The 24,437-nt window shown below is 43.3% G+C and overlaps 1 protein-coding gene across 1 annotated transcript in view; it reads right to left on the bottom strand.

The window, feature by feature from the left end:
• LOC144766925 (serine protease inhibitor Kazal-type 1-like) overlaps positions 1 to 20,661 on the bottom strand; it is a 58,851-nt gene extending 38,190 nt beyond the window's left edge. Inside the window, exons 1-2 of the mRNA XM_078650620.1 lie at positions 20,522 to 20,661; positions 11,340 to 11,380 (exon numbers count right to left, since the gene is read on the bottom strand). Of these exons, the coding sequence (XP_078506746.1) occupies positions 11,340 to 11,380; positions 20,522 to 20,576 (96 nt within the window). The 5' untranslated portion in view covers positions 20,577 to 20,661. The remainder of the gene's footprint in view (positions 1 to 11,339; positions 11,381 to 20,521) is intronic.
• Between the last annotated feature and the right edge of the window lie 3,776 nt (positions 20,662 to 24,437).

The following is a 24,437-nucleotide window of genomic DNA, read 5'->3' on the forward strand; positions in this document are numbered from 1 at the left end:
ACAAATGACAGATGCTGGATCCCTGCCCTTTAATAGTTTGAAGGGACTCACTTCAGTGGTAGTGTGAGGAGTTATTCGGTAGTTCCAAAGTTTCTCTCTAAGGGCATTCAACCAGTTACCTTTTTCCTTGATGGAATCTACAACAAAGTTTTTCAACACTCGATTAAAACGCTCAACTTGCCCATTTTCGTGTGGTTCATAAAGAGAAGTTCTGACATGTTTGATATTACAGGACTGTAAAAATGATTGCATCTCTGACGAGACTAATTGAACTCCGTTGTCTGATACTAAAACAGAAGGACAACCCTCTCTGGAAAATACTTCCTGAAAAAATTTAATAATGACCTCAGAAGTAATCTTAGATACAAATTTCACTTCTGGCCATTTGGAATGGTAATCTATAATTACCAGAGCAAAACGAGAGGACTCAGGTAAAATGTTGAAAGGACCAGAGATATCAAAGGCAATTTTTTTCCATGGAAATTCAGGCCACGCTACAGATTTAAGAGGAGGAACAAAGGTCTTCAACATTTTATCTTTGTCACAACACTCACTGCATTCTCTAACCACACGATCCACGAATCTATCTAAACCTGGCCACCAAAAGTTCAATCTAATAAGGCGCTTCATTGCAGAAATTCCCGGATGGGACTTATGTGCTAACTTGAGTATAAGATCCTGAACTCCAATAGGTGGAATACACTTGTCACCTTTAAAAACTAAATTTCCTTCACAAAACAATTCTTCAGCAACATTAAAGAATGGCATGATATCTTCTCTGACATTAGCTTTATTGGGCCAACCTTCCAACAAATATTTCCTTAAAGTATTCAGTCTATTATCTTTCTCCTGACATTTGAACCAAAATTGTTCAGTAATTTCTTGATACTGTGTACCAATAAAATCTTGTAAATTAGACACAAATTCCATATCTTTACACCCAGATATACCTTCAACCACACTAAGACATGGAAGACGTGATAGGCAATCAGCTGTGACATTTTTCTTTCCTGGTATGTATTCAACTGTGAAACTATACTCCTGTAGTCTTGATGTTAACCGTGCAATTCTCGCTGTAGAGTTCCATCCTCCACCTACTGAAAGAATATGAATAAGGGGCTTGTGGTCAGTTCTTAATATGAACTTGCTTCCCCAAATATAAATCCTATTGTGTTCAATTGCCCACACACATGACAGTAGCTCTCGCTCGATAACTGCATATCTGCGTTCCGTTTCATTCAAGGTCCTGGATGAGAAAGCAACATTCCACTCTGACACACCATCAGTTTGAGACAAAACACACCCTAAACCATATAAACTCGCATCTGTGGTGATAATACATTGTTTGCCCATCCTAAAAGGTCCCAAAGTTGGTGATTTACAATATCTTTTTTTATCTCACTAAAAGCCTTTTCTTGTTCTGAGTCCCAAACAAACTCATTCTTTTGCCTTAACAATTTTCTTAAAGGCTCCATTTTAGTGGCAAAGTTAGCAACAAACTTGCTGTAGTATTCGCACATTCCTGAAAAGGATAAAAGTTGTTCGTTAGTACTAGGAGCTGGGGCATTGAGAATGGCCTCAACATTGGATTTTTTAGGAATCAAACCTTTTCCTGAAAGCGTATGTCCCAGATACTCAATAGATTTTTTAAATAGATTGCATTTATGTGCTTTAAGTGTGAGACCATGCCTTTGTAATCTGGAGCAAACCTCATTAAGATGTGCAGAGTGTTCATCAGTATTTTTAGAAAAGATCAAAATATCATCTTGAAAGCACTTAACAAAAGCATCAAGATCTCTGAATATTTGAAACATTACACGTTGGAAAACAGAAGCAGCTGAAGCTAAACCGAATGGCATTCTTCTGTATTGAAATAGACCAAGGGGTGTAATAAAGGCAGTGAATTTTCTGGAATCTTCCGTCAGCTCTATTTGGTGGTACGCTGACCTAAGATCTAAAGTAGAAAAAATCTGCGCACCATCAAACAGGGAAACAAGTTCATTGATATTTGGGAGCGGATGGCAGTCTATAATAATATTAGAATTGAGAGCTCTCAAATCAATACAGACTCTCAACTTTTGATCTTGTTTACGTACGAGAACTATGGGTGAAACCCATTCTGAGGACTCTATAGGTTCAATGATGTTATCTTTTAATAGTTCATCCAACATATCTTTTAACTCAGACCTGATATTTAGAGGTACGCCTCTTAATTTCTGCTTAACTGGAATGGCTCCATCTTTTAGTACTATTTTGTGTGCAAACCCTTTCAATTTCCCCAGTTGATCACAAAATACTTTATTAAATTTACTGCTCCACAATGAAGTGACATCCTCTCTCCCATCACTAATGGTGTTGACCATTTCTTGGTCGCTACAAAGCTCAATAGGATCTTTAGCACGTGGATTCAACTTGATGCCAAGCTCCCATTGATCTTGCCACCCTAAAACATTTATACCTTTGATAGCAATGTATAGTTTGATGTGAGCCAACCTACCCCTGAAGGTTATAGGGACACATAAAAATCCTTCAATAGAAATGTCGCCTCCGTTAAAACTTTCTGCTTAAATATATGATGGTTGTAATTTGGAAAAATCACATATTCCTTGTAACATTTCATTAAAATATTGTTTAGTAATGATGGTCCATGGGGATCCTGAATCCACCATCAGTTCAATTTCTATACCCAATATGTTAAACATACACTTAGGTGATCTCCTACTAATTGAAACAACAGTACCTCTTTGGATGATAGAGACAACATATCCTGTATCCAGTTCTTGTGTTGTGGTTTCAGGAGTATTAATAGAAGAAACTTTGGCAGAAGTGGAAGTGGGAAAATTAGAAAAGGTGCGTGGAAATCCCGCTCGCCCTTGTGTATTGAAGCGTTTTTCTCTACAAACATTTGCAAAATGACCTATTTTTCCACAAATAGTACAGGTTTTATTTAGGGCGGGACACCCTTGGAAAGAGGCAATATGGGATCTGTTTCCACATCTGAAACAAGAAACTGAATTACTGTTATAATCAGGTTTTCTAAATTTGTTACTTGACGTACTCTTGATACCCCCATGTGTAGTGGGCCAATCTCTTCCTTCATTTTTGGGCTTAACAAGGCATACTTCTTCCTCAACATTGGTTTTACTAGAACTGGTATTTTGTTTCTCTACAATGTTCATCCATTTTTCAGACATTTCTGAAGATTTAGCAATGGCAATGCTCTCTTCTAGGGTAGGATCACCTAAGCACCACAACTTATCTTGGACCTTTTTGTTTTTAACATGAACAATAATTTGGTCCCTTATCATCTCATCGGCCATTGTACCGAAATTGCAGCGTAAAGTTAATGCTCTAAGGGCAGTGAGAAAATCATCAAACGATTCATTCTGTTCTTGTGCTCTGGTATAAAATTTGAAACGATTAAGAGCAATATTTGCAGTGGGTTTAAATCTTTTCTCTAGTCTGGCAAGTGCTTCAGAATATACATTAAGATTATCACCACTTCCAGAGGGTAGTACAATGAGGGGTAAAGTTCTAAAAATGTCTTGCCCTTCTGAGCCCAAATAGTGTAACAAAATACTTTTCTTTCTCTCTGCGCCCATTCGCTCTCCATCAATAGCTTTCATGTAATTGAAAAACTCCTCTTTCCATCTTGCCCAAGGTAAAGGAGGATCACCTTTAACTTGTAAAAATTTTGCAGGGGGATCAAATTGCATATTAATTAATTCTATGACAGTAAATTGTGAAATAATACAGTAAAGTTATGGATTGTATCGAAATGTAAATGTAAAAGATATTATGGACACATTTGTAGTAAGTTATTGAAAATATACTGTAAATTATTGATGAAAAAAATATGAATATAACGTTGTACAGTCAAAATTAACTGTAGCTGTAGTAAATGTTGTAAATAGCGGTTAGTAGTAATGTTATATTACTGAAGAAAGAAGTTCCTGGATATAATGTTGATAATTGTACCTTTGTGCACAGATAAAATCAAACGGTTCCACAAATCAGGGATTTGATGTTTATGATGCGCTGATCATCAAAATTATTGAGCGCTGTGTAAAATTGAAGAAACGCCGATGCAAACAGCTTCTACGCTGTGAGGGAAACGGAAAATTAGGCTTCCGTGTGAAATCAGCGTTGCTAGGAAACGAAGCAAACAAAATGGCTGCACGTTGCACGCAGCGTCTGTGCGTGTCACGCTGTATGCGTTGCGTGTGACAGCGATTGAACTAGAAGCGCAGTACGTCGTTGATGAACTGGTGGCTAGGCAACGCAGAGTCGTCACAGCTAGGCGCAGACGTCACGGAGCTTGCTTGACAACAGTGTCCAAGTAGCGAGCTGGAACTTTAGCGTGATGTATGTTCCGCAGCTGGGCAGCAGGTAACAAGCTGGAATCTTCAACGAGGCTTGGTCGTTAGGCAGAGTTGAAAGATGTAGAAGCAGCAATCAATGCAAAATAACACGTAGATTCTTCCAGAAGGTGGGAAATCGAAGGTACACATCCAGGGAAATACACTAAAATTAAAGTGAAGTGTATTAAACGAATTTTTCTTCAGGAAAGGCCAAAATTCCAAAAAAAGCCATAAAGAAGTTAAAATTGAAGTAAGATGGGGTTCACTCCGCTCCTGTGCTGTAGATGGCTGGAGTCCTCGTCGCCAAATTTTGTAATAATCCAGGAAACAGGTAAATTTGCAAGTAGGTTTATTCATCAGCACAGCATCATGTAGTCAGCTACAAGTCCAATAACAACTGACATTGAGATGCAGAATGCATCATTAGGAAAGTTCTGAGAACCAGAACACTGTACAGAAAGGCTCATGCACTTAAAGGGGAAGTAATAAAGGACAGAGAAACTATGCAGGATGTAACACAAATACATAACTAAATTAGTTTTATGTACATCAACACTTGAAAGCCTGAGTTTCTAAATATGTATCCATGCTTGTACATATGTGATGTTATACAATACAATTGTATATCTCTTTATTATTTTCTATATGTATGTATACCTTTTTTACATAGTTATGTATCTATATATGTATTGCTTTACACACACTGCAGATAAAAAAATGATCAACTCTCTCCAATTCACTATTTCATGTCTCAGCCTATACCTCTTTCACTATGCCCTCAACCTCCACTCTTCGACTCATCCCAAACCAAATTTTACTACTATGATCTCCCAAATAACCCTTTCTAGACTCCTCCCTTCTATATCCCTCCTTTATCCTATTCAATGCAACTAAAAGACTAACTTGTTCACTGCTCCAGTTAGCATCTTATGTTTCCCTATACTAGTCCACCACTAATCCACTGTGTTTCCCGCAATAGCAAGCAACTCACAGAAAAGTGATTCAATGCCTCATCAGGGATAGTAGGTGTTACATAAATTCAATTATAATTACAGTAAAATTTCTTTACTCAGATGTCATTGGTCAGAAACAGTTAATCAGAAATCTTTTACTAAAAAAGCTGCATAGCCTTTCTATTGACAGTTCTGTTTTCAACTTTTCATACTTTTACATGTAGGATTACATCCTCCTCAGCAGAAATGAGGGCAACAATGTCTGGGGCTGTTTCACAACTTCCATCTTGTGCCATATAAGACCAGGAGCAATCTAAAATGGATTTTCCTAATAACAGAATACAAATATCTTTGCTAACAGGATTCCTGCTACTAGATATACATACACACACTCAACATTCAGAGAGAGATGTAAGTTTGTGGTCTGGTCATGACGCATGAGTGAAATTTTACTCGTACTGGCCTGTAGGCATTTTGCCCATATCCTTGAAGAGGTAAAATATAGGCCTGGGCAGAGTTCTACTCCGTAGAACTCAGCAAAGTGCAGCAAAAACTCACCTGTGCTCCGCGGAGTTCCACCAGCAGAGCACTCTATTAAGTTGCGCTGCTTGTACCTATTTTAAGTGCTGGGAGTTTGTCCAGCACTGTAAAATCAGAGCAAACAGCACTCAGTGTTGCACCGGAGGGCGCTGCTGCTTTCTGCAGCTCGAATAGACCTTCTACTCAAGAGGCAGCTTCCTCAACGCGAGCGGCAAATTTTTCAACATGAGCTGTCGCAACCTGCCGCACCCATGCGCGCTGAGAAATCTCGCAGGGAGGTCTACCACATGATTTTTTCTTGCGAGCAATTCGCCAACATAACATTGCTGAGCTGCGTGAAACAAAACTCCCTTCTGCGTCACTTCATGGAGTTTTGCAGAGCTCTGTACTCCGCGAAGAATGCAGAGTGGGAAACATACTTTAAACTCCACCAGCAACACAGTAATGCAAATGTGGTTGCTATTCTGCATTGGATGGACAGATAATATATATGGACAAACTGATTCTTGAGGCAGTAGCACTAACTTTACGGTAGGATGGGCAATTCGCTAATGTTCCGTGCTCCCATGGAGCAAAACAACACAAAACATTGAACCAATTCACTTACCATTACAAGCACAAAGTTACGCAGCACCATACGAGTGCCTGCCCAGCCCTTAGTAAACCTATGTCAGGATGTTTACTTTTCCACTGCCTCACATATAGATCTTGGACTGAATACTACCTCAACACTTGTAAAGTGTAGACGAAAAATAATCTGTACTTTTCCTTTCTCGTCTCTTCTCGAAATCATGCTTGCACGTTCTCACTTTAAAATATCTAGACAACCATATTCATATGCAAATTGACCTCTGCTAGGAAAGTGGAAGTTTAGCAAACGCATTCTTTCTTGCTCAAAGTCAATGTACTTTTCATCAACGGCGCAATGCCGCCATCTCGTGGGTTTGTAAGAATTTTCATTTTAAATATACAAAACGTTCTGGCAGCAAGTATTTGTGTTCATTCAACTACTCTGTTGTGTGAAATTACTAAAACAAAATAGATACCCCCCTGGAGTTCCAATGGCTTCAACCACTGATCTGCTTCAGGTGACTATACAGCATACCCACACAATATTAATACTGGATTTGGAATCTGAATCTGATCAGCCTCAGAATCCTATGGGAATCTGCAAACTACTCATCTCACATTGACATGAATGCATATGCATAATCTCATTTAAACCAGCCCAGTCAAATAATTCTCTACCACAGACCCAAGCCCCACTTCTAGGTGTGGGTAAAATTAAAATTACGCTGATGAAAGTCCTAAATGTTGCGTACTGTAAAATTAAACAAAATTGCTCAGAAATTGGCATTGTGCAGTTTTCACCCTCGGGAGACTAGCTGTTCATTACAAGTCTTGCAGACAAACAGTTTATCTGTTAATCCGTCTCCTGCTAATGCCTGGAGTGACTATTTTACCTAAGATGTGTACTTGGGGTGAAAAAAGTTACTTCAGAAGCCCGCAAACCATATTCCACTCTGAAAGTGTAATGAAATGTACCAAAAGTTTGCCAAAAATTTACACAATTTAGCACACTCACATCCGGCCCGGCTCCTGGATAGAGGATCTGGGTGGTCCATAAAGATGAGTGGGGCTGTCCAGAGCCTCCGAGGTGTCTGACAGCTGAGGCTGCAATGCTGGACGATCTGGTAAGGATGTGAGCTGCATACGATACCCACTGCCAAGTTCAGTCTACTATGTTTTAACTGTGTATTTCTGGAGGTTTAAACCTATTGGCTTGATTTCTTATGCTCTCTTCAGCTTGCCCTTCTTTCTCTCTGACTTACACTCCTCTCTCGCCAGCTTCACCCTCCTTCGTCTCCACTTCACCCACAGCTGTCTCGCTTAACCCACTCTCCACTTCCCCTAACGCCCTCTCTTCACCTCATCCTACTCTCTCTGCCTTATCCACCTGTTTGCCTGCTGTGTCCTTCTTTCTCCACTTCACCCTCATATTTGTCTCACCTCACCCTCCTCTCTTCCCGCCTTCTCCCACTCTCACTCTCTCCTGACCTCGCCATCCTCTCACTGTGTGTCAACTTACTCTCATTCCAATTCACCCTTCTACGTCTATCTCACCCTTCCCTCTTCACCTCACCCTTCTCTCTCCCTTCCTCAACCTTCATGCTTTCCCTCTCCTTTTTCTCTGTACCTTGCTCTCGCCTCACTCTTGCTCATCCTCCTCTGTCTATATGACAAGCCCTCCTTCTCTCCCCCACAACTTCCTCCTTTTTTCAGTATCCTCTCTCCTGTCTTAGCCTTCTTCTCATTAGCCTCCTGTTCAGCCGCGGCCCGTGCAGGTAAGAGATGTGGGGCAGTGGGACCGATTTGAGGGGGATTCGATAGACGACCACAAGGGAAAATTAAATAAATATTTTTCCCTCGTCCTCTGTTGGGATGTACGTCGTTACAACGCAAGCTTTTACCACGCATGCCTTTACGACGCAACCTTTACAACGCAAACCATTACAACGCATAGTGCTTAGGGGAGCTGGATAGTGAATAGTTTAATTTACTATTCCAACTCCAGTCCCCGTGGACACTAGGGAAGGTGTTGGATAGTAAATTAAATCTATTCCCTATCCTAGAGCACCCCCCAGCGCAATGCGTTGTAATGGTTTTCGGTGTAATAGTTGCGTCGTAAAGGCACTGCGCTGTAAAAGTTGCGTTGTAAAGGATGTTTACCCCTCTGTTGATATGCCCCCCCTCCCCCGCCCCACCGCTCTTACCTGCACAGGCCACTGCAGCTCCTGTATCTCTGCCTCCCCTTCCCCTCTCTCCAAAGCACCTTGGACTGTCCATCTCGCCCTCTCCGTCAGCCTCAACTTCACTGCTGCTGCCTCTGTGGTAATGGTTTTGTGTATGTATCAGAATGAGGGATGTGCATGTGCTTGTGTGGGTGCATGGGTGTGAGTAATCAGTCCTGGCACTTTTGCATCCCTATATCTCGTCTTCACTGGTAGCTCCCCACATTCCTTTTAGTTGCCTAATAATCTATTTTGGTGTTAAACAGATTCTATGGAGCTGTAAGCTTTGCCAGGACAGTGTTAGTGAGTATAAATGTAAAAATAATTATGTAATACTGTCACAAATTATCCCACGTTACGTTGAGTAATTTGCCTTTTCTTGCCACATAATTTAGTCAACCCTGACGCACAATTTAGTTTTCCCCAGCCGCATAATTCCAGTAGCCCTGGCCATAAGTAAGGAATATTGTCAATGCAGAAAGAAAATATAACAAAAACATTACTAAAATATATATCCTGACGGTATGCACATTTTCACATACTTTTGTTGCAATGGCAAAATTCTTCACACCGTTCTGGCATATAAATGTTTTCATCTCTTAATTACTGTGTGATAGGAGATTGCGGTCTCGATATAGTGGGAATGCGTCAGGTACCCTTCCTGCTAACACATGCACAGTATTAGTGATCCTACTCTGTACTCTAAATGAGGCCTGACAAACCACAAGTTTGGCTTCCACTCTTCCAAACTCTAAGGGCCTAATTTACAAACCCATTGCACTGCTGATGCATCACTTTGTTTGACCCACTGGCAGCGCAATGGGCTGGCCCATATTTACAAGGCCATGTAAAGTTATCCTGTGTCTCTTTTCATGGCCTTGTACATATGGGCACCTTTCACACATTACTCTGCGTGAAAGGGGAGTTCCATGAGTAAACATTGTTTACAACGTGGTGATTACACCGCAGTGCCTTTATAACGCTGCCATTACCACGCAAGACGTTACTACGACTTGCGCTGGATGGCGCTGTTGGGCAAGGAATGTTGTAATTTAATATTCCAACACCTTCCCTACTGTTACGTGGACTGGTGTTGGAATATAAAATTATAAGATTCCAAAATCCACTCCCTCCAACGCAAGTCGTTGTAACGACTTGCGTTGTAATGCCCGCGTTGTCAAGTACCGCGATCTTTTAGATCGCGTTGTACTGACATACATCCCGTTCCATGGGTGTTGCTGTTGTTGTTCCCACGCAACATCCATGGAACCTGAAACATTCCCAGATTTACAACATTTTGTAAAGCTAAGAAAGCGTCAGAATCCTAGGGCTCCCCAGGGGAGGCCTAGAAGTGGTGCAACGAGGAGAAATACATTGATTTCTCCATGTTTTTTCCTCTTTCTATGTATGCTGTATTCTGCAGCATGCATAGAAAGAGGAAAATGCCATCAATTATTGTTTTTTATTGCAGGAAAGAGTCCCTTTCTGCACAAAAACAACGCAGGCACCCTTGCAACATGACGCAAGGATGCCTGCACTGGTGCATGCCAGCCAGCTGTGTGCCTGGGGAATGCAAATGGATGCATCATAACGTTGTTAATACGATGCATCCATGTGCTTTTAAAATTACGCTGCATGGCGCAGCATAATGGCCTGCAGGGCAGCGCTGCATCATTTTACAGTATTTGAGTCCTTAAAGGAGCACCCTAGTCCTAACCAATCTGAGAGAGAGATTGTTGGCATCACCCAATATATCCATACAAAGAAAATTAACATAGGAGAGCACAGCATAGGACAGCCTGTAACACATGGGTGAAGAGCCACTGGAGGCTAAATTTTAGGGTCTCAAGAAAGTTGAGTGACATTCAATGTGTTGGCACGTACATGTCTTTAGTTACCTAAAGTATCCTAAATAGGAAATATTTCCTTGAAATATGAGTTATAGAATTCCATTTTAGTGTTACGTGACCGATTGTGTCTAAATTGTGTGGTGTATATATACTTGGTTTCGGGAAATGATGCATTTTTGGGTCATACAATTTTTCCCAGGCGCCTCTGTGGATGTAGCTTTCATTACAAGGTCCGATTCACAAGGAACTCCTGACAAAATTTAGAAATCTGCCCCCTTGGATTTGCTCCTATGCATGTACCATACTGTTGACTTTTTGAGGATTGCCTTCAACCCCCAAAATAAAAAAAAAATTCAATACATGAATCAGGATGTGGGATTTCTAATTGCATGTGACTTTTTTAAAATGAGTGAAATTCGCCACTGTTAAACGGGTCCAGAGTGAGTTCCCATAAATTTCCCAGTTCTTGGGACTTCACTGGCTTTTCAGGGCCCCTTGTTTTGTGTACCCTTCCCCGTACGTCTCCTTAAACTTGTATGGTCGAATCAACAATAGCAGATTTTTCTACATCGTTAGTGCATTTTTTCCTCTGCAAACATTCTATACTTGAGGACCTTTGCTCCGTTAATAGCTTATTTTCCACAAATAACACATATGTAAGTTTGCAAATACCTTTGTGAATTGTACCCACGACGTCCCCTTCTAAGGGGATCCCCGGTCCAGATACATTTTACAATGAGCACGTCATGTTTTCCGTTCAGACTGATTCTTATGTCACGGAGTACGTCGTGTTATGTGAATTATCTGCCTGCGTCATGCACATATTTCTAATCAATATCTTACCTCCCTTTCAGCCTCATCATTGCTGGCAGCTCCGGCCTGATCTAAAATAACACGTAAAACAGGAAAGGAAAAAAATGACAGAGCAGTGAGAAAAGTGTTCTGCGTCACACAGGACTATATTTTATTCTGGAAAGCAGTCCAACATGGTAAACAGTCTGATACATGCAACTCCTTCTACCTGCCTATACATTTTATTCATTAACGTTGTGTTCAAATTCCTTAAGGCAGAAAGACCAATCTTGACATGGTATTGAAAACTAAGCAAGCAGGGGGCATATCAGCAAGGGATTTATCTCCGTTTTTTTGGCTTTAAAAGCCTAAAAAGCGACGATAAAACTGTCGCCCTATCAACAACAGGGTGCTAACATGCAAAATCGCATGTTAGCACCCTTTTTTACTACGCCTCCTTTTGCATCTCTAATGATATGCAAAGTAGGCATTCCTGCCGAAAATAACTGGAGAAATGTCGCTAACCGACATTTCTCCAATTATCAATCTGCACGCTAACAAGCATAGCGATAAGAAAAGTAGCGCTAAACTCGGCTATCGCTACTTTCCTAATGCCTGCTTTTAGTTTGACTTAGAATGATATCCAATGGAAGGTGGATATTATGGTTAAGTATGCCATGCCCTATCAACAATGTAGCACCAAACGTTGTGCGATTATCGTTGGAATCCCAGTGATAATTGTACATTTGGCAGCTAACTAGGGTATTTTTATCGCTCTGGAGATAAGCGACCCTGATAGCGCATTAACTCTGCGATAAAAACAAGCGATATCCGGCGATAATTATCCTAGCTCTAAGTGCGCTTAGCGATAATTATCGCCGGGTGTTGATGATATGCCCCCAGGTTCTTTCACAGATCGATGCCTGCACTCATTATGACACTATGAACTCAGGAGCAGAGATAACCCTCTAAAGCCCCTGCAACTGCCCGGTCACTGCATGCTCTGCATAGAGTTTTACCACCCCTATGCAACCTCCTTGGCGTATGCAATGTGAAGGTCAACTGGAAGATGTCTGTCTGCGTTCAATCCCCCCTTTATGACATGCGTCACTGTTAGTTCTGCAGGGAGCTCACCCTTACTTCCTGTATGATGTGTTACTATAGGCTCTGGCAAAACTGAAGGTTCGCCTGCCTGATTTGGAGTTCAGTATTTCAACAGAGGAGATTACTCTGTATCCACTGATGACTTGCTTCTCTGACGACCCAACAGAGTAAAGGCCGTCGGCAGTTATGACACTTTTTTGCCAGCCCTGTTTAGATTGGAAGAACAATGGCAAGTTTGCACTGTCCATCATCGCCAGGTAAAACCAGGCAGTAAGGGACAGGGTTTCATTGCTTTGCGATTTTGTTTTAAAAAAATTGAGAAAAAAAACATTGAAAGTTTGTCGTATGGCTCTGTCATGTTGACAAATCCATCCATAAAACTTCCAATGCATTGACAGGAACCACTGATATAGTGGTTCCTGCCCATGCATGAGGTGTCCACTGAACCGGCGGACATCTCTAAATTTAGTGAGCAGCTTACTCTCTCTCAGCGACTGCGTTCTTTACTCTGTGGCCGTGACGGAGTAAATCCCATCAGCCAAGCTCTAAATTGGACCCAAGTCTGTTTGGTGATGTTCCATTCTATGGTCTGCAGAGAGCTCACTCTCTCACCCCTATGTGACTTGTGTCATTTTAAACTCTGCAATGAGATTTTCCCCACTTCTCCTGTGTGAGCCTGTCACTTTGATTCGAGCTCTCTCTCACCTCTTCCGCGCGGCTTCAGTTAGTGTGAGCACTCAACTGTGCTCTCTCACCGCTCCTGTAAGACTTGTGTATATGTACGTTCAATAGAGAACTCTCTCTTTCATCCCTACTTTGTGACTTGTGGCTCTGTAAACTCTGCAGGGAGCTCTCCCTTACTCCTCCTGTGTGACTCTGCAAGACGCTATCTCCCACCTCTGCAGTGCAATTCATCTTAAAGTGTAATTTCTTCAGGGAGTTCTCTCTCATGACCCTCCTGTGTGAATTGTTTCACTGTAATTTCCCAACTTTGTGACTCGTTCCATTGTGAGCTCTGCAGACCAGTAGCGGCTCCTGGAGGGAGTGCTGCGGGCGGTGAGGCAGAGCTGGGAAGGGGCAGGGTGGGGGGTAGTAAACTACGGCATACGGCTGAACAGAGTTAAGTAACTAACTAAATAAATCAAACGAATTACATTGCGCGTGCTGCATCGCCATTTGCAAAAGATAATTGCTCTTGTGATGTTGCTTTTAAATCCCGCCCATAAGCGTGGCAGCTCGATACAATATGGTTGTTGCAGTCTTTGATTGTTAAAGTCCCACAATCAAAGACTGCAACAACCATAATGCATCGAGCTGCCATGCCTATGGGCGGGATTTAAGCAACATCACAAGAGCAATTATCTTTTGCCGCTGTAACTCCTCGGAAACCATTCCTGAGATCAAGGGCGACAGGACGCCCGAAACGCATATGGAACTTATGGTAGATGAGCTGTGTCCGCGAGAGTGTTTTCGAATGCTGCATTGTCAAAAAATAAGCTGCGACACGCCGTGTGTGGAATATTCAATTTTGGGTGTTTTGCGAATTGAATATGTGGCGGCCTACCCAGGTCGCGAAGACACCCCCCTGCTGATGTGCGGGTCCGGCGCAGTCACTAGTACAGCGCAAAAGGAATGTTGTGTGTATTGGCAGGGTGAAAATGCAGCAGGACAAAACCCTTTGTGAGTAAACACAGCGAACCCAATCGGGATTTTTTAACTGTGTGAAGGAGACTGAGCAGTGGTTCCCATTGTGGGACTTTAATAATCAAAGACTGCAACAACCATAATGCATCAAGCTGCCACGCCTATGGGCAGGATTTAAAAGCAACATCACAAGTGCAATTATCTTTTGCAAATGGCGATGCAGCACGCGCAATGTAATTCGTTTGATTTATTTAGTTAGTTACTTTATATATATATGTATATATATCTGCATACCTACATATTAAATGTACACACATCCGTTAAAATCTATCAGTGATCTCATGCACGACATGGAAATACTTCCCATACAGGATCAGAACAACAACACATTTCTAACCACACACTCTGTGCAGTGTATAGGGCTACCCCTATGTACTCAAGGGCTTGCACACACCACACAGGGGAAGTACGTGCTATATAAAAACGTTATATGACCTGTATGCCGTGTGCAACTCCAAGCTCTACTGGGTATTCCCTCTCATGCCGCGTTTCTGCATGACTTGTGTTACTGTTCTACAGAGATGTCACTCTGATCCCAATCCTGTAGGATTTTCACTGGTGTAAGATCTGCAGAGAGCTCCCTCTCACTTAGTGTGCTAGTATACATTTTTTCTGTACTTGCATCACTTTTGCAAATGTTACCTGTATTTACAAGCCCCTTGCGCCGATGGCACATCACTTTTTCCCATAGTGAAAGTGACGCCCTGGCGTTGCATGGGGTTTGTAAATAAGCCCCTTACTCTCTTTTTAATACTTGCCCGGCGACTTACTCTGTTTTTGGCTGAGCCACTGAGCACGTTGTCATGTCTTCAAAAGAGTGGGCATGTCAAGTGAAAGAACGATACTCATTGGTTTGCTTCCTTACTGTTGTCTGCTTGGAAGCCATTTTGTGTTCACGTGCCCTGGTGAACCTTGAAGGTCTATCGCCAGACACAGTTTTCTCACACTGGAAGATAATCCAAGCACCAGATGTTCAGTTCCCCAAGCTCTCTGATCAGCTCCCGCTATCAATGATTGCATTTCTAGTTGATAACTATATTAATATCAGCGTTGATAAACCATGTAAATAATGTTCACACCTTGAATAGTCAAGAAAAATCAACACCGCCTCTTAATAACAGGGAACACTTTAGGCATTAGGAAAAGTCTCATCACCCCATGCAGGGCCGGCGCTAGGCATGGGCAGAGTGGGCAGCCGCCCAGGGCCTCGCGGCTGTGTAACTGTGAGGGGTCCCCCCACGGGCCCATCAACCTTTGAAATGGTGCCATTGTAAGAGTAACAGGTGGGGGAGCCCCCTCCCTTGGGGTTTGCAGCCGTGGTGCAATGCGCGAGGCCCACGGCGGGGGCCCCCTCACTCCCTGGCTGCCATGGACTGAAAGTGCAATATGACACCCCATCCCTTTCAGATGCTGCAGTGCAGATTGGGCCCTGATCAGCCTAATCGCTGCATCTGCATAACAGCAGTTAGGGAGATGCTTGAATTGGCGTGAGGTGTGAAGTGAGCCCTGCCCCTCCATGAAAGAAACGCAGAGCAACCTGCAGGGCTCACAACACAAAAACTTAGAGTGATCTCACATTACATAAGGCGCTGCTCCTTCTATGAAGAAATAGATAAAGGGCTTATTATTCTTTTCTTTTTTTGCAACTCTGTTTTTTTTTCTCAAACAAGCATGTTCATCCAAAAGAAACATAAAAGGAGTTGAACATAAATAATAACTCCAGTTATAAGCGCTTGGTGTTTTTTATTTTCATGTAATTTATATGAACCGAAGGAAGAATGAGCAATTCGCTCTTTAAAAGTTACGTTGGGATGCTAACATTCGGTTAGGGGAAGCGATGAAGGGGTGATCCCACATCCATCCTTATCACCCCAAGGGGAGTGCAATGAACCCTCCAAGATACACCCAAGTCATATAACCCCTCAGGCCACTCACCATTCATTGCTTTACGCATCTGAAAAGTAATATGAGAGCAGTTGTGTAACACAAAATGATGGGGTCCCTCACTACAGAATGTGATAATCGGCCCCAGAGTCTCCCACATCTCACAGATATTCATTGGCTTTAGGCTGAATGGGAGGCCCCTGGAGGGATGGGGCCCTCAGAATTGTTGTGGGCCCATCTGTGCTGCAGGGGACTGTATTGCGCCCAGGCACAAGACGTGAAGCAAGGTAAGAAGCCGGAGAGAAGAGTGGTGAATAGCAGGGTATGTAGGGGAGAGGTGGAAGCTTGAGAGGCAGAAACAGTGAATGGAGAGTAGAGGTGATAGAGATAAAACATGAAGGGGGAGATTTTCAAACCTTTTGTGCAGGGTTTGCGTCATAAAAGTGACGTTAACCAGCGTACATTTTTTTGCTGCTATTTTCTTTCCAGCGAAAACTTGTTTTGTGCTGGAAAGCACCCTCTAAGTAGTGCAAAGAAGCGCAAAGCACTGCTTTGCGTTACTTTGCGCCAAGGGGGTGGTACATGGGCGTGCCCATGTAACCACCCATGCCCTTTGAAGCAAAACCATATTTACAAAAATTTGTGAACATGGTTTTGCGACAAAAGTTAACGCCCCTTCAAAGGAGGCGCTAACAAGAGAAATGCTTTAATTTCTCCAGGCTTTTACGACTTTGCATGCGCACTACACTGCGCAGCACGTATGTAAAGTGGGAAAAGCGTAGTATCGTACCCAGCATAGTATTTTGCACAAGAAGGGTACCCTTCTGTACAAAACCTATGCAACACTCATGCACACACCCTAGCGCTTCAGCGCTAAGGTGTGTGCATGGCGCACAGAGCTGAAACGAGTGACGGTGCAAGGGAAAGGGGAGGAGAGAGCCAAGTGTTTGAAGATATGGTGCTCTCCTGCTCCCTGGCTGTCGCGCAGTGCAGCGCAGCCGCACGGGGGGTGGAGGGGGAGGCTGCGATGCGTCACATGACTTTTTTCGGAATATCCCCAAAAGAGTTGAGCATGGAGGGGCGAGGTGGACATGAGGGACGCAGAACCCGTGAACAAAGTAGAAGAGAAAGATGAAAGGCAGTGCTTGATAGGCGAGGTAGATATAAGGGAAGCAGAACCCTCAGGAAAACTTAATTGTCATAGAGAGGGAATGGTGAGTGTTGGATATAAGAGGGCAAGACAACCAAGAGCAGGTAAGAGGCTAGGGGTAGAGAGGAAGGGAAGAGGTAACTTTCAGAAAGGTAGAACCAGTGAGAGAAGGCTAGAGACTGCAGAGAGATGAGAGGTGGAGAGCTCAGCAGGTAGGTAGGAGGTGGGTGTAATATAGGCAGGATTTGTGAGAAAGGTAAGAGACAGTAGTTAAGATAAAGTGAAGTGTAGAGCATGGAAGGTAGACATGGATTTATGAGACAAACAGTGAGACAAAATAAGAGGTAAGGGGATCAAAGAGGAGAGGTGGATGCAAAGGGGACAGACCAGCAAAGAAATCTTAGGAGTCTGAAGGAAGAAATGAGAGAAGAATGGCAGTACATGGATGCGGTATGTAGATGTAAGAGAGGCAGAACAATCAAGAAAGCTTATACAGAGAAGAGAGATGGAATGATGAGATGTGGATGTAGAAGGCCAAAATCTGTGAAAAAGGTAAGAGGCAGGGGGGGAGATGAGGCATACAGCATGGAGGAGAAAGATGGATATAAGGACATAACGAGAAAGAGAAGCAACAAAGCTGGGGATAGCAGAGAGATTGATGTAAAAGGGGCAGAATCCATGAAATAAAGTTTGAGGAAGAGATGATAATATGAATGAATAATGAATGGAAATAGGTGGTGTAAGAGGCAAAATCTGTGAGAAAAGATTAGAGTGTTCAAGAGGATGAAAATCGAGAGAAGATGGAAATGGGGCAGAACCAGTGACAAAAGTTATAAGGCTGGGGGAGAGATGAGCAGTGAAGATAGCGTAGTAGAGTTTGATGGAAGAGTGGCAGAATCAGCAAGAGGAGAGAGGAAGGAAGTAAGGGGAGAGTTGTATGTAATGAAGTAGGAGCAGAAAGAAAAGATAAAAGGAAAGGGAAGAAGTTAAAGGCATGGCTGGATTTAGGATGGCATAACCAGCAAAGAAGATAAAGACTGGGTAGAGAGTTGGGATGTGAAGAGTAGGACAGAGAAGAGAGATGTGGATTTAAGAGGGGAGGAATCAGCAAGTGAATATCAGAGGCAAGGTGGAAAGATGAGAGGTAAAGAGTAGAGCATGGAGGTGTGAGGGTCAAGATGGATGTAAGAGTGGCAAAACCAAAGAGTAAAGGTAAAAGGCTTGGGCATTGGGGGAAAGATAATATGTTAAAAGGAGAGCATGCAGAATGAGGTGGATGTAAGAGGGGCTGAACCAGCAAGAGAAGAAAGTAGGCTGAGCAAGAGGTGAGGTAAAAAGTAAAGCACAGAGGAGAGAGGTGAATGCAAGTGGGCAGAACCAGCAAAAAAAGTAGGATGCTGGAGGAGAGGTAAAATTGTCTTTGAACTAGCATGTGCTGCTAAGTACATTGAGCCTTCTGCCAAAGTTTTCAATTACCTGCCTCTTCATTTTCCAAGTGCCATCTCATCCTCTTATTTGTGCTTTCTGTTTACTGGAGCATTTTCAGGTCGCTCACCCGAACCATCATGGATCCCTTTATGTTGATGTCCATGCCTGCTAAAACCAAATGCCTTAACCTTGAACTTCATTGGTGCAACTGGAGTATCAGGGAGCCACCTGAAGATCCACTGTATAGATATGGGACAGTCTGTCTTAGAATTTTATTCATGCACTAATTTGGAAACATTGGTTTTGGAGAGATAGAGGCATAGCTTTTAAACCCCGTTTGACGTGTTGCATTTCCACATAATACAGATTTAAAATATTTGCACTTATTTTATTAGGGCTATTATTTGTATTTGTTGCCATCTCAGTGATGTACACATTAGAGAGGTAGCTTCTTGCAAAGCTACTTCAACAGTGCCAAAAAATGATTAGTCAGTGGACACTTCTTATGATGTCACTTGCTATGATACTACATTTTATGCAAATTAGAGGGGGCCTCACATGTTCCTATCCTGCCCGGGGCCCCACGAATCCTAGGACCGGCCCTGACCCCATGTGGGACGCAGAAACACCACAAGATAATAGGCAGCAGAACATACAGAAACAACAAATACCACGCTTCTTTTTTAAGCATTGGCTACAAAAAAAGTCTTTACGTGGATTGTGTGAGGATCAAGTGGATCCACAGGCTGTGGTGCTGGTGGCATGACATCAGTCGCCCAAACCGCACAACGCCCACCCTACTTTTACTGTACAACCGGTAATTCAGGCTGAAAACCACTGCAGGCCTGCAAGGTGGGCCAGTTATGGTTTCCAAAGAAAATCCACCAAAGCAGGACTTGTTTTTAAAAAACAAAAACATGTAAAATTCCCCAACGCGCTGTGACTTTTCTTCCAGAGCCGTTCATAATGATATTTTTTCCTGCCGGGGTTCATGTTTGGCTGGCCCAGGCAAGAAGAGACATTGTTGGGGGTACCATCTTAAACAGGGTTTTAGAGGGCAGGGCGATGGTGGTCCAGTGATGAATACCCTCATTGGATCTTACAAATAAATGAGATGAGGAAACGATTAGGAGGGCGGACGGACACTGTCAACTTTGAGAAAATGCCACTATACTACCATTCATTTTTTAATGCCCCCCGTTGCTATACATGTTATACTTACACGCCATGCCTCCTGCCTAGCCCAAAACACGACCCCCTACGTATAGCAGCCAATTCAAAATCATCAGAGATCCATACCTCAACATACTATACTGTATAGTATAGTACCGTCCAGTACTATATGTCCCTCAGGGCATGGCAATGAGGAGTGCATAGGCGCTGCGATGCCACACTGTAGGCGGAGTGTTGGCTCCACAAATGCCAAACAACAGTAGCAATTGCCATGTTTATATAATGTCAACATTAAGCCAACAAGAATAGCACATTGAATTCTGCCTCACGAAAGCAACCATGTTCGTAGCTGCAAATGGTGCAGCAGGTGCAGTGGCACCCGGGCCTAGATGACTGTGGGTCCCCACCATGTTTTCTGTTACTTATCTTTGCTCCCAAACTAGCGGTCAGGGGTTGTTTTCTTTGCTTGCACTAGCGTGTATAGCTATGGTGACCAGATTTTGAGAAGCAAAACAGGGGTAGGTCACACATAAAAGTAGGAATAAAGTCTTTCATGTACTTTTATGTTTGGTCTGCTCCGGTTTTGTGCAGCCATGTTAGAGTAAATACGCCTGTGTCTGGTGTGTGCGTGTGTGTAAAAAAAAAAAAATGATTATGTGAAATAGCCTCTAGAAATCGGCCGTTCTTCAATCAGTTAACCACTGGCTCACATAACAATTTAATTGAATCCTGGTGTCTTTTAGCTCGAGATCTGTCGCCGGTTAGAGTCACTTTTATTTCGACGCCTTACCTGTGACGCAGTAGATCATCGCTACAAGGAAAAGCAGGACCCCTGCCACCTTCATCGTTCCTGGGTTGATTTTTTGTGTGCTTCGACGACTGAAATTCTATGACTGATAGAAAGCAAGGCCTTGGGAGCACTCCCTATATAATATTTTTTGAGACACACGGGGATCATCTATTCACGGTTTCTTTGTTATTCATTAACTAAGCAGTTTAGATTCACTTTGAACTCGTGATAAAGAGGAAAATGTGTAATCTTGCAAACACCTGTTAAACCCTCTGAGCTGTCACCCAGTCATTACTTAGACTAGTCTGAAGGACATGTTACGGTTTCAGATGTCTGATACTCATAGAACAAATAGCCGCGTGACGCAGTCCACGTGGAACAGCGTGTCCATGTCTTTAAATTTACAAGTCCATGGGGCATATTATCAAGGGCCTTATCGACGCTTTAGCGGGACTTTTCCCGCTAAAGCGGCAATAATTTCATCGCCCTATTAGCAAGCTGCCGCTAACAGCAGTTAGCAACAGTTTGTAGGCGATAGCGAGCGGTTTGGGGCCCGCTTTGCATGTCAGCAATATTTATTGCTAATTACATGGAAAGTGGGCGTACCCAACCTGTTAGCGACTGAAAGCAGTCGCTAACATCGCTATCGCCTATTATCAAATTAGCTAAGCGCATTTAGCGATAAATATCGCTAGTTGTTGATAATATGCCCCCATGTTTTTAAATAAGAGAGAAAGACGGGGGTCATCACGGGAATTCTGTTCAGACCCATATTTTTCAACATTTCAGACACCGCAATATAGCAAGCCACCTTGCTACGCTGTTCTGCTTGAAAGAAGAAGGGCATGGAGAATGCGCCATTTTTAATATTATATGACGCAATCCTGTTCTCTGCCTGCGCTGGTGCACCAATCTCCGCCTAACGCAAACCCAGGAACCCTTGCACCATGGTATAAGGGTGCCTGCATTGTAGGCAGGATTATTTTTGTGCAGGAAGGGAATCCTTCCTGCACAAAAACAATCATCCGAGCACTGGCTAACGCAACTTGAGGGGGGCCTCCGTGCAAGGCACTTGGAGGGGCCACTCCAGGCTCAATCAGGAGCTCTGCAGCCAGAGTGCTGTGCTGAGGGGACCCCTAGAGTTTGGGTCCCCCCCCCCGCTCAGAGTGCTACGCCCCTGCCTCCCAGGCATTTTCCTCTTTCTAAGTGGGATGCAGAACGCAGCCCACTTAGAAAGAGGAAACAAGAAATAAAGATATTTCTCCCCGTTGCACCTCTGATGGGGAGGAATACAATTCTGATGCAATTCCAGGTCAACCAATGCTGGTAAATAAGAGAATGTGTCTTAATGCATGGGAACACTCTTGCTACACCCATGGCACGCCCCCTGCAGCAGAGTAGCGCCTTTGTGCTGCATTGCGTTTCTCTAGATTCATCAAGCCGCGCAGGCCCACGCAAGGTGGCCTTACATGACTTGATAAATCTTATTTAGGTTTTGCATCACTCTTGCGTCCCCTTCCGTAGCGAAAGGGCAACGCAAAACCTTCATAAATATGGGCCTCCATGTCTATGTATTTTTTTTATTACCCAAATTGTAGCAAAACTTTACCCGTTTGTGTAGCACCATATTTTTTGTCTTGTAAAGTCATTATAAATAAACAGTAAATATCTGTCATTCATCACCAAGATATCCTTGGGTGAGCATGCGCTTTGCAAATAGACGTTATGTTAAGTCATCAGGGAACTACACATCTGCCGGATGTATCGGGCAGGAGAGCCTATCTGGGTAATGATTACATTGTTATGGGCCAGATTTGTCAAGGTTTTGTGTCGCCCTTGCGTCATGCAAGGTGGCACAAGAGAAACACAAAACCTAAGTGAGATTTAACAAGCCACGCAAAGCCCACTTGTTTGGCCCTGCATGACTTGATACATCTGGAATAATGCAAGAGAGCGCAAATCGCTGGCTGGCATAACGAGGAGCAATATATTTAGATCTCCTCGTTTTACTCTCTTTTTCTGTGTGCTGTGTTCTGCAGCACACAGAGAAAGAGGAAAATGTCTCTGAGGATTGTTTTTTGCACAGAAACTATTGCCTTCCTGCACAAAAACGATCCTGCCTACAACACAGGCAACCTTGCACCATGATGCAAGGGTGCCTGCATTGGCACTAGGCAGCCAAAAGTGTGCCAGCACTAGGAAAGGACAGGGATGTGCTGTATAATGTTTAATACAAAGCAAACACAAGGAGATGATGGACGGAGCGCTGAAACTTTTCAGACTCTCACCTAAGTCACAGATCTTGGTTGAATCCATAATTGTTCTTTATCTCACTGCCCCTTCCCTCACATGCATGGCAATGCAGCCAGGTGGCTTGCTGCATTGAGCTGCATGAAAAAATTATAAACATGGGCCTATGTTTGTAGCAATATTCCGTTCTCTCTTTCCTTACACCGTAAACTTGACAGGTTCTGTGGTCATGATAACTCTCACCTTACTCAACACTCTGTGATGTACACCACTCAACACTTCACTCTATAATTCCTTGGAATCATTAATTTCATCACACTCTTACTTCACATTGACTCTTTACTTCCAGAAAGTCGAATCACTATTCTATCTCTATTCTTAGCCAACTTGGGGAAAAAAGCCTGTTAAAGTGAAGGTGTTGAGAAACTAATTGTATTTCAGTGAAAGGATGTGCCACACTTTTTCAACCATGTCCTCTGTATGCTAGTTCTTAATTTGAGCCAGTGCTTTCTGGTGTTTTCTCCCATGCACAGCCAGCACTGTGCACAGGCCATTAAAACTCCCCAGCCACGGAGCGAGGCTGGTGCAGCTGCACGGTCAGATTTGCTGCATGCTGCTAGTATGCTTGCTTTGGCGTGAGTCAGTGCTGGTCTTCAGGGTGGGGGAAGGCTGGGTGTGTTGTGTCATGCGCAGGATAACCTGCACGCACGATGAAGTGGGAGCATAATTTCAGCGGTGCCAGCCAGCGATCTGTGCTTTCCAGTGTAGCTGAAGCTGCAAGGTTAGATAAGTTGTGCGTGCGCTATTTCACACACAACTGCTATCCTACAGATAACAGAGTGACAGAATAGTGCTTGGCCGTGGGACACCATAAACAAATTCCTGCACAACAGCACCCACAGGAAACTGCCCAGTAACTGCCTGCCTCAGGAGACCAGACAAGGCCTTGCAGCGTAATAACAAAATACGGGAAGCAGCTGAGGGTTAGACGAAAGTGAAAAAATGTCTTCCTGCTAGTCAGCATATTAGTACCTCGCTCCTACTTGTCCCAGTACCGTCTCGTCCCTATCACACACGTCCTCTCCCTTCTGCAATGGGCACCATTGCAGCCACAAGCGCCTTGAAGAACACCTCCCATCCCTGCCACTGTGACTGTGCCCCACTGCTACCTCTGACAGTGCCCCGCTCTCCACAGTGGCCTTCAGGTATTAATTATCACAACGTCGTTGTAACTCCAGTGGTTATGCCGATTGGCATCACTATGCCAGGCATTTCAACGACGTCGAAATGACGTGTGGTTATAACAAATGCTTTATAAAATGCTCTAGGGCGGTGCAAACGGGGACTTTTTTATGTTTATTTTTTTTAAAGCACCTGGGGCCATGTTCCTCGTCCCAGCAAGTTTAAAGCATCAATAAAAATGTCAAGGATGCTCGGGTGAGAGAGAGAGGGGAGAGAGGGGAGAAAGAGGGGAGCTTTGTTTGGTAGTAGAAGTTTTGTAAGTTTTGACTCCTCGTAGTAGAGGGTTAATATGCCTGCTGCAATGAACGTGTTGCATTTAGGTGACAAACAGCATATACTATAAATAGCTCAATGGGTTATCGCTTTTGTCGGAGAGATCCATGCAATGTAATGAATATATTAGAGCTAAATGTTTTTTGCCCGG

The sequence above is a fragment of the Lissotriton helveticus genome, chromosome 7 (genome assembly GCF_964261635.1).
Source record: "Lissotriton helveticus chromosome 7, aLisHel1.1, whole genome shotgun sequence".
Classification (NCBI taxonomy): Eukaryota; Metazoa; Chordata; class Amphibia; order Caudata; family Salamandridae; genus Lissotriton; species Lissotriton helveticus.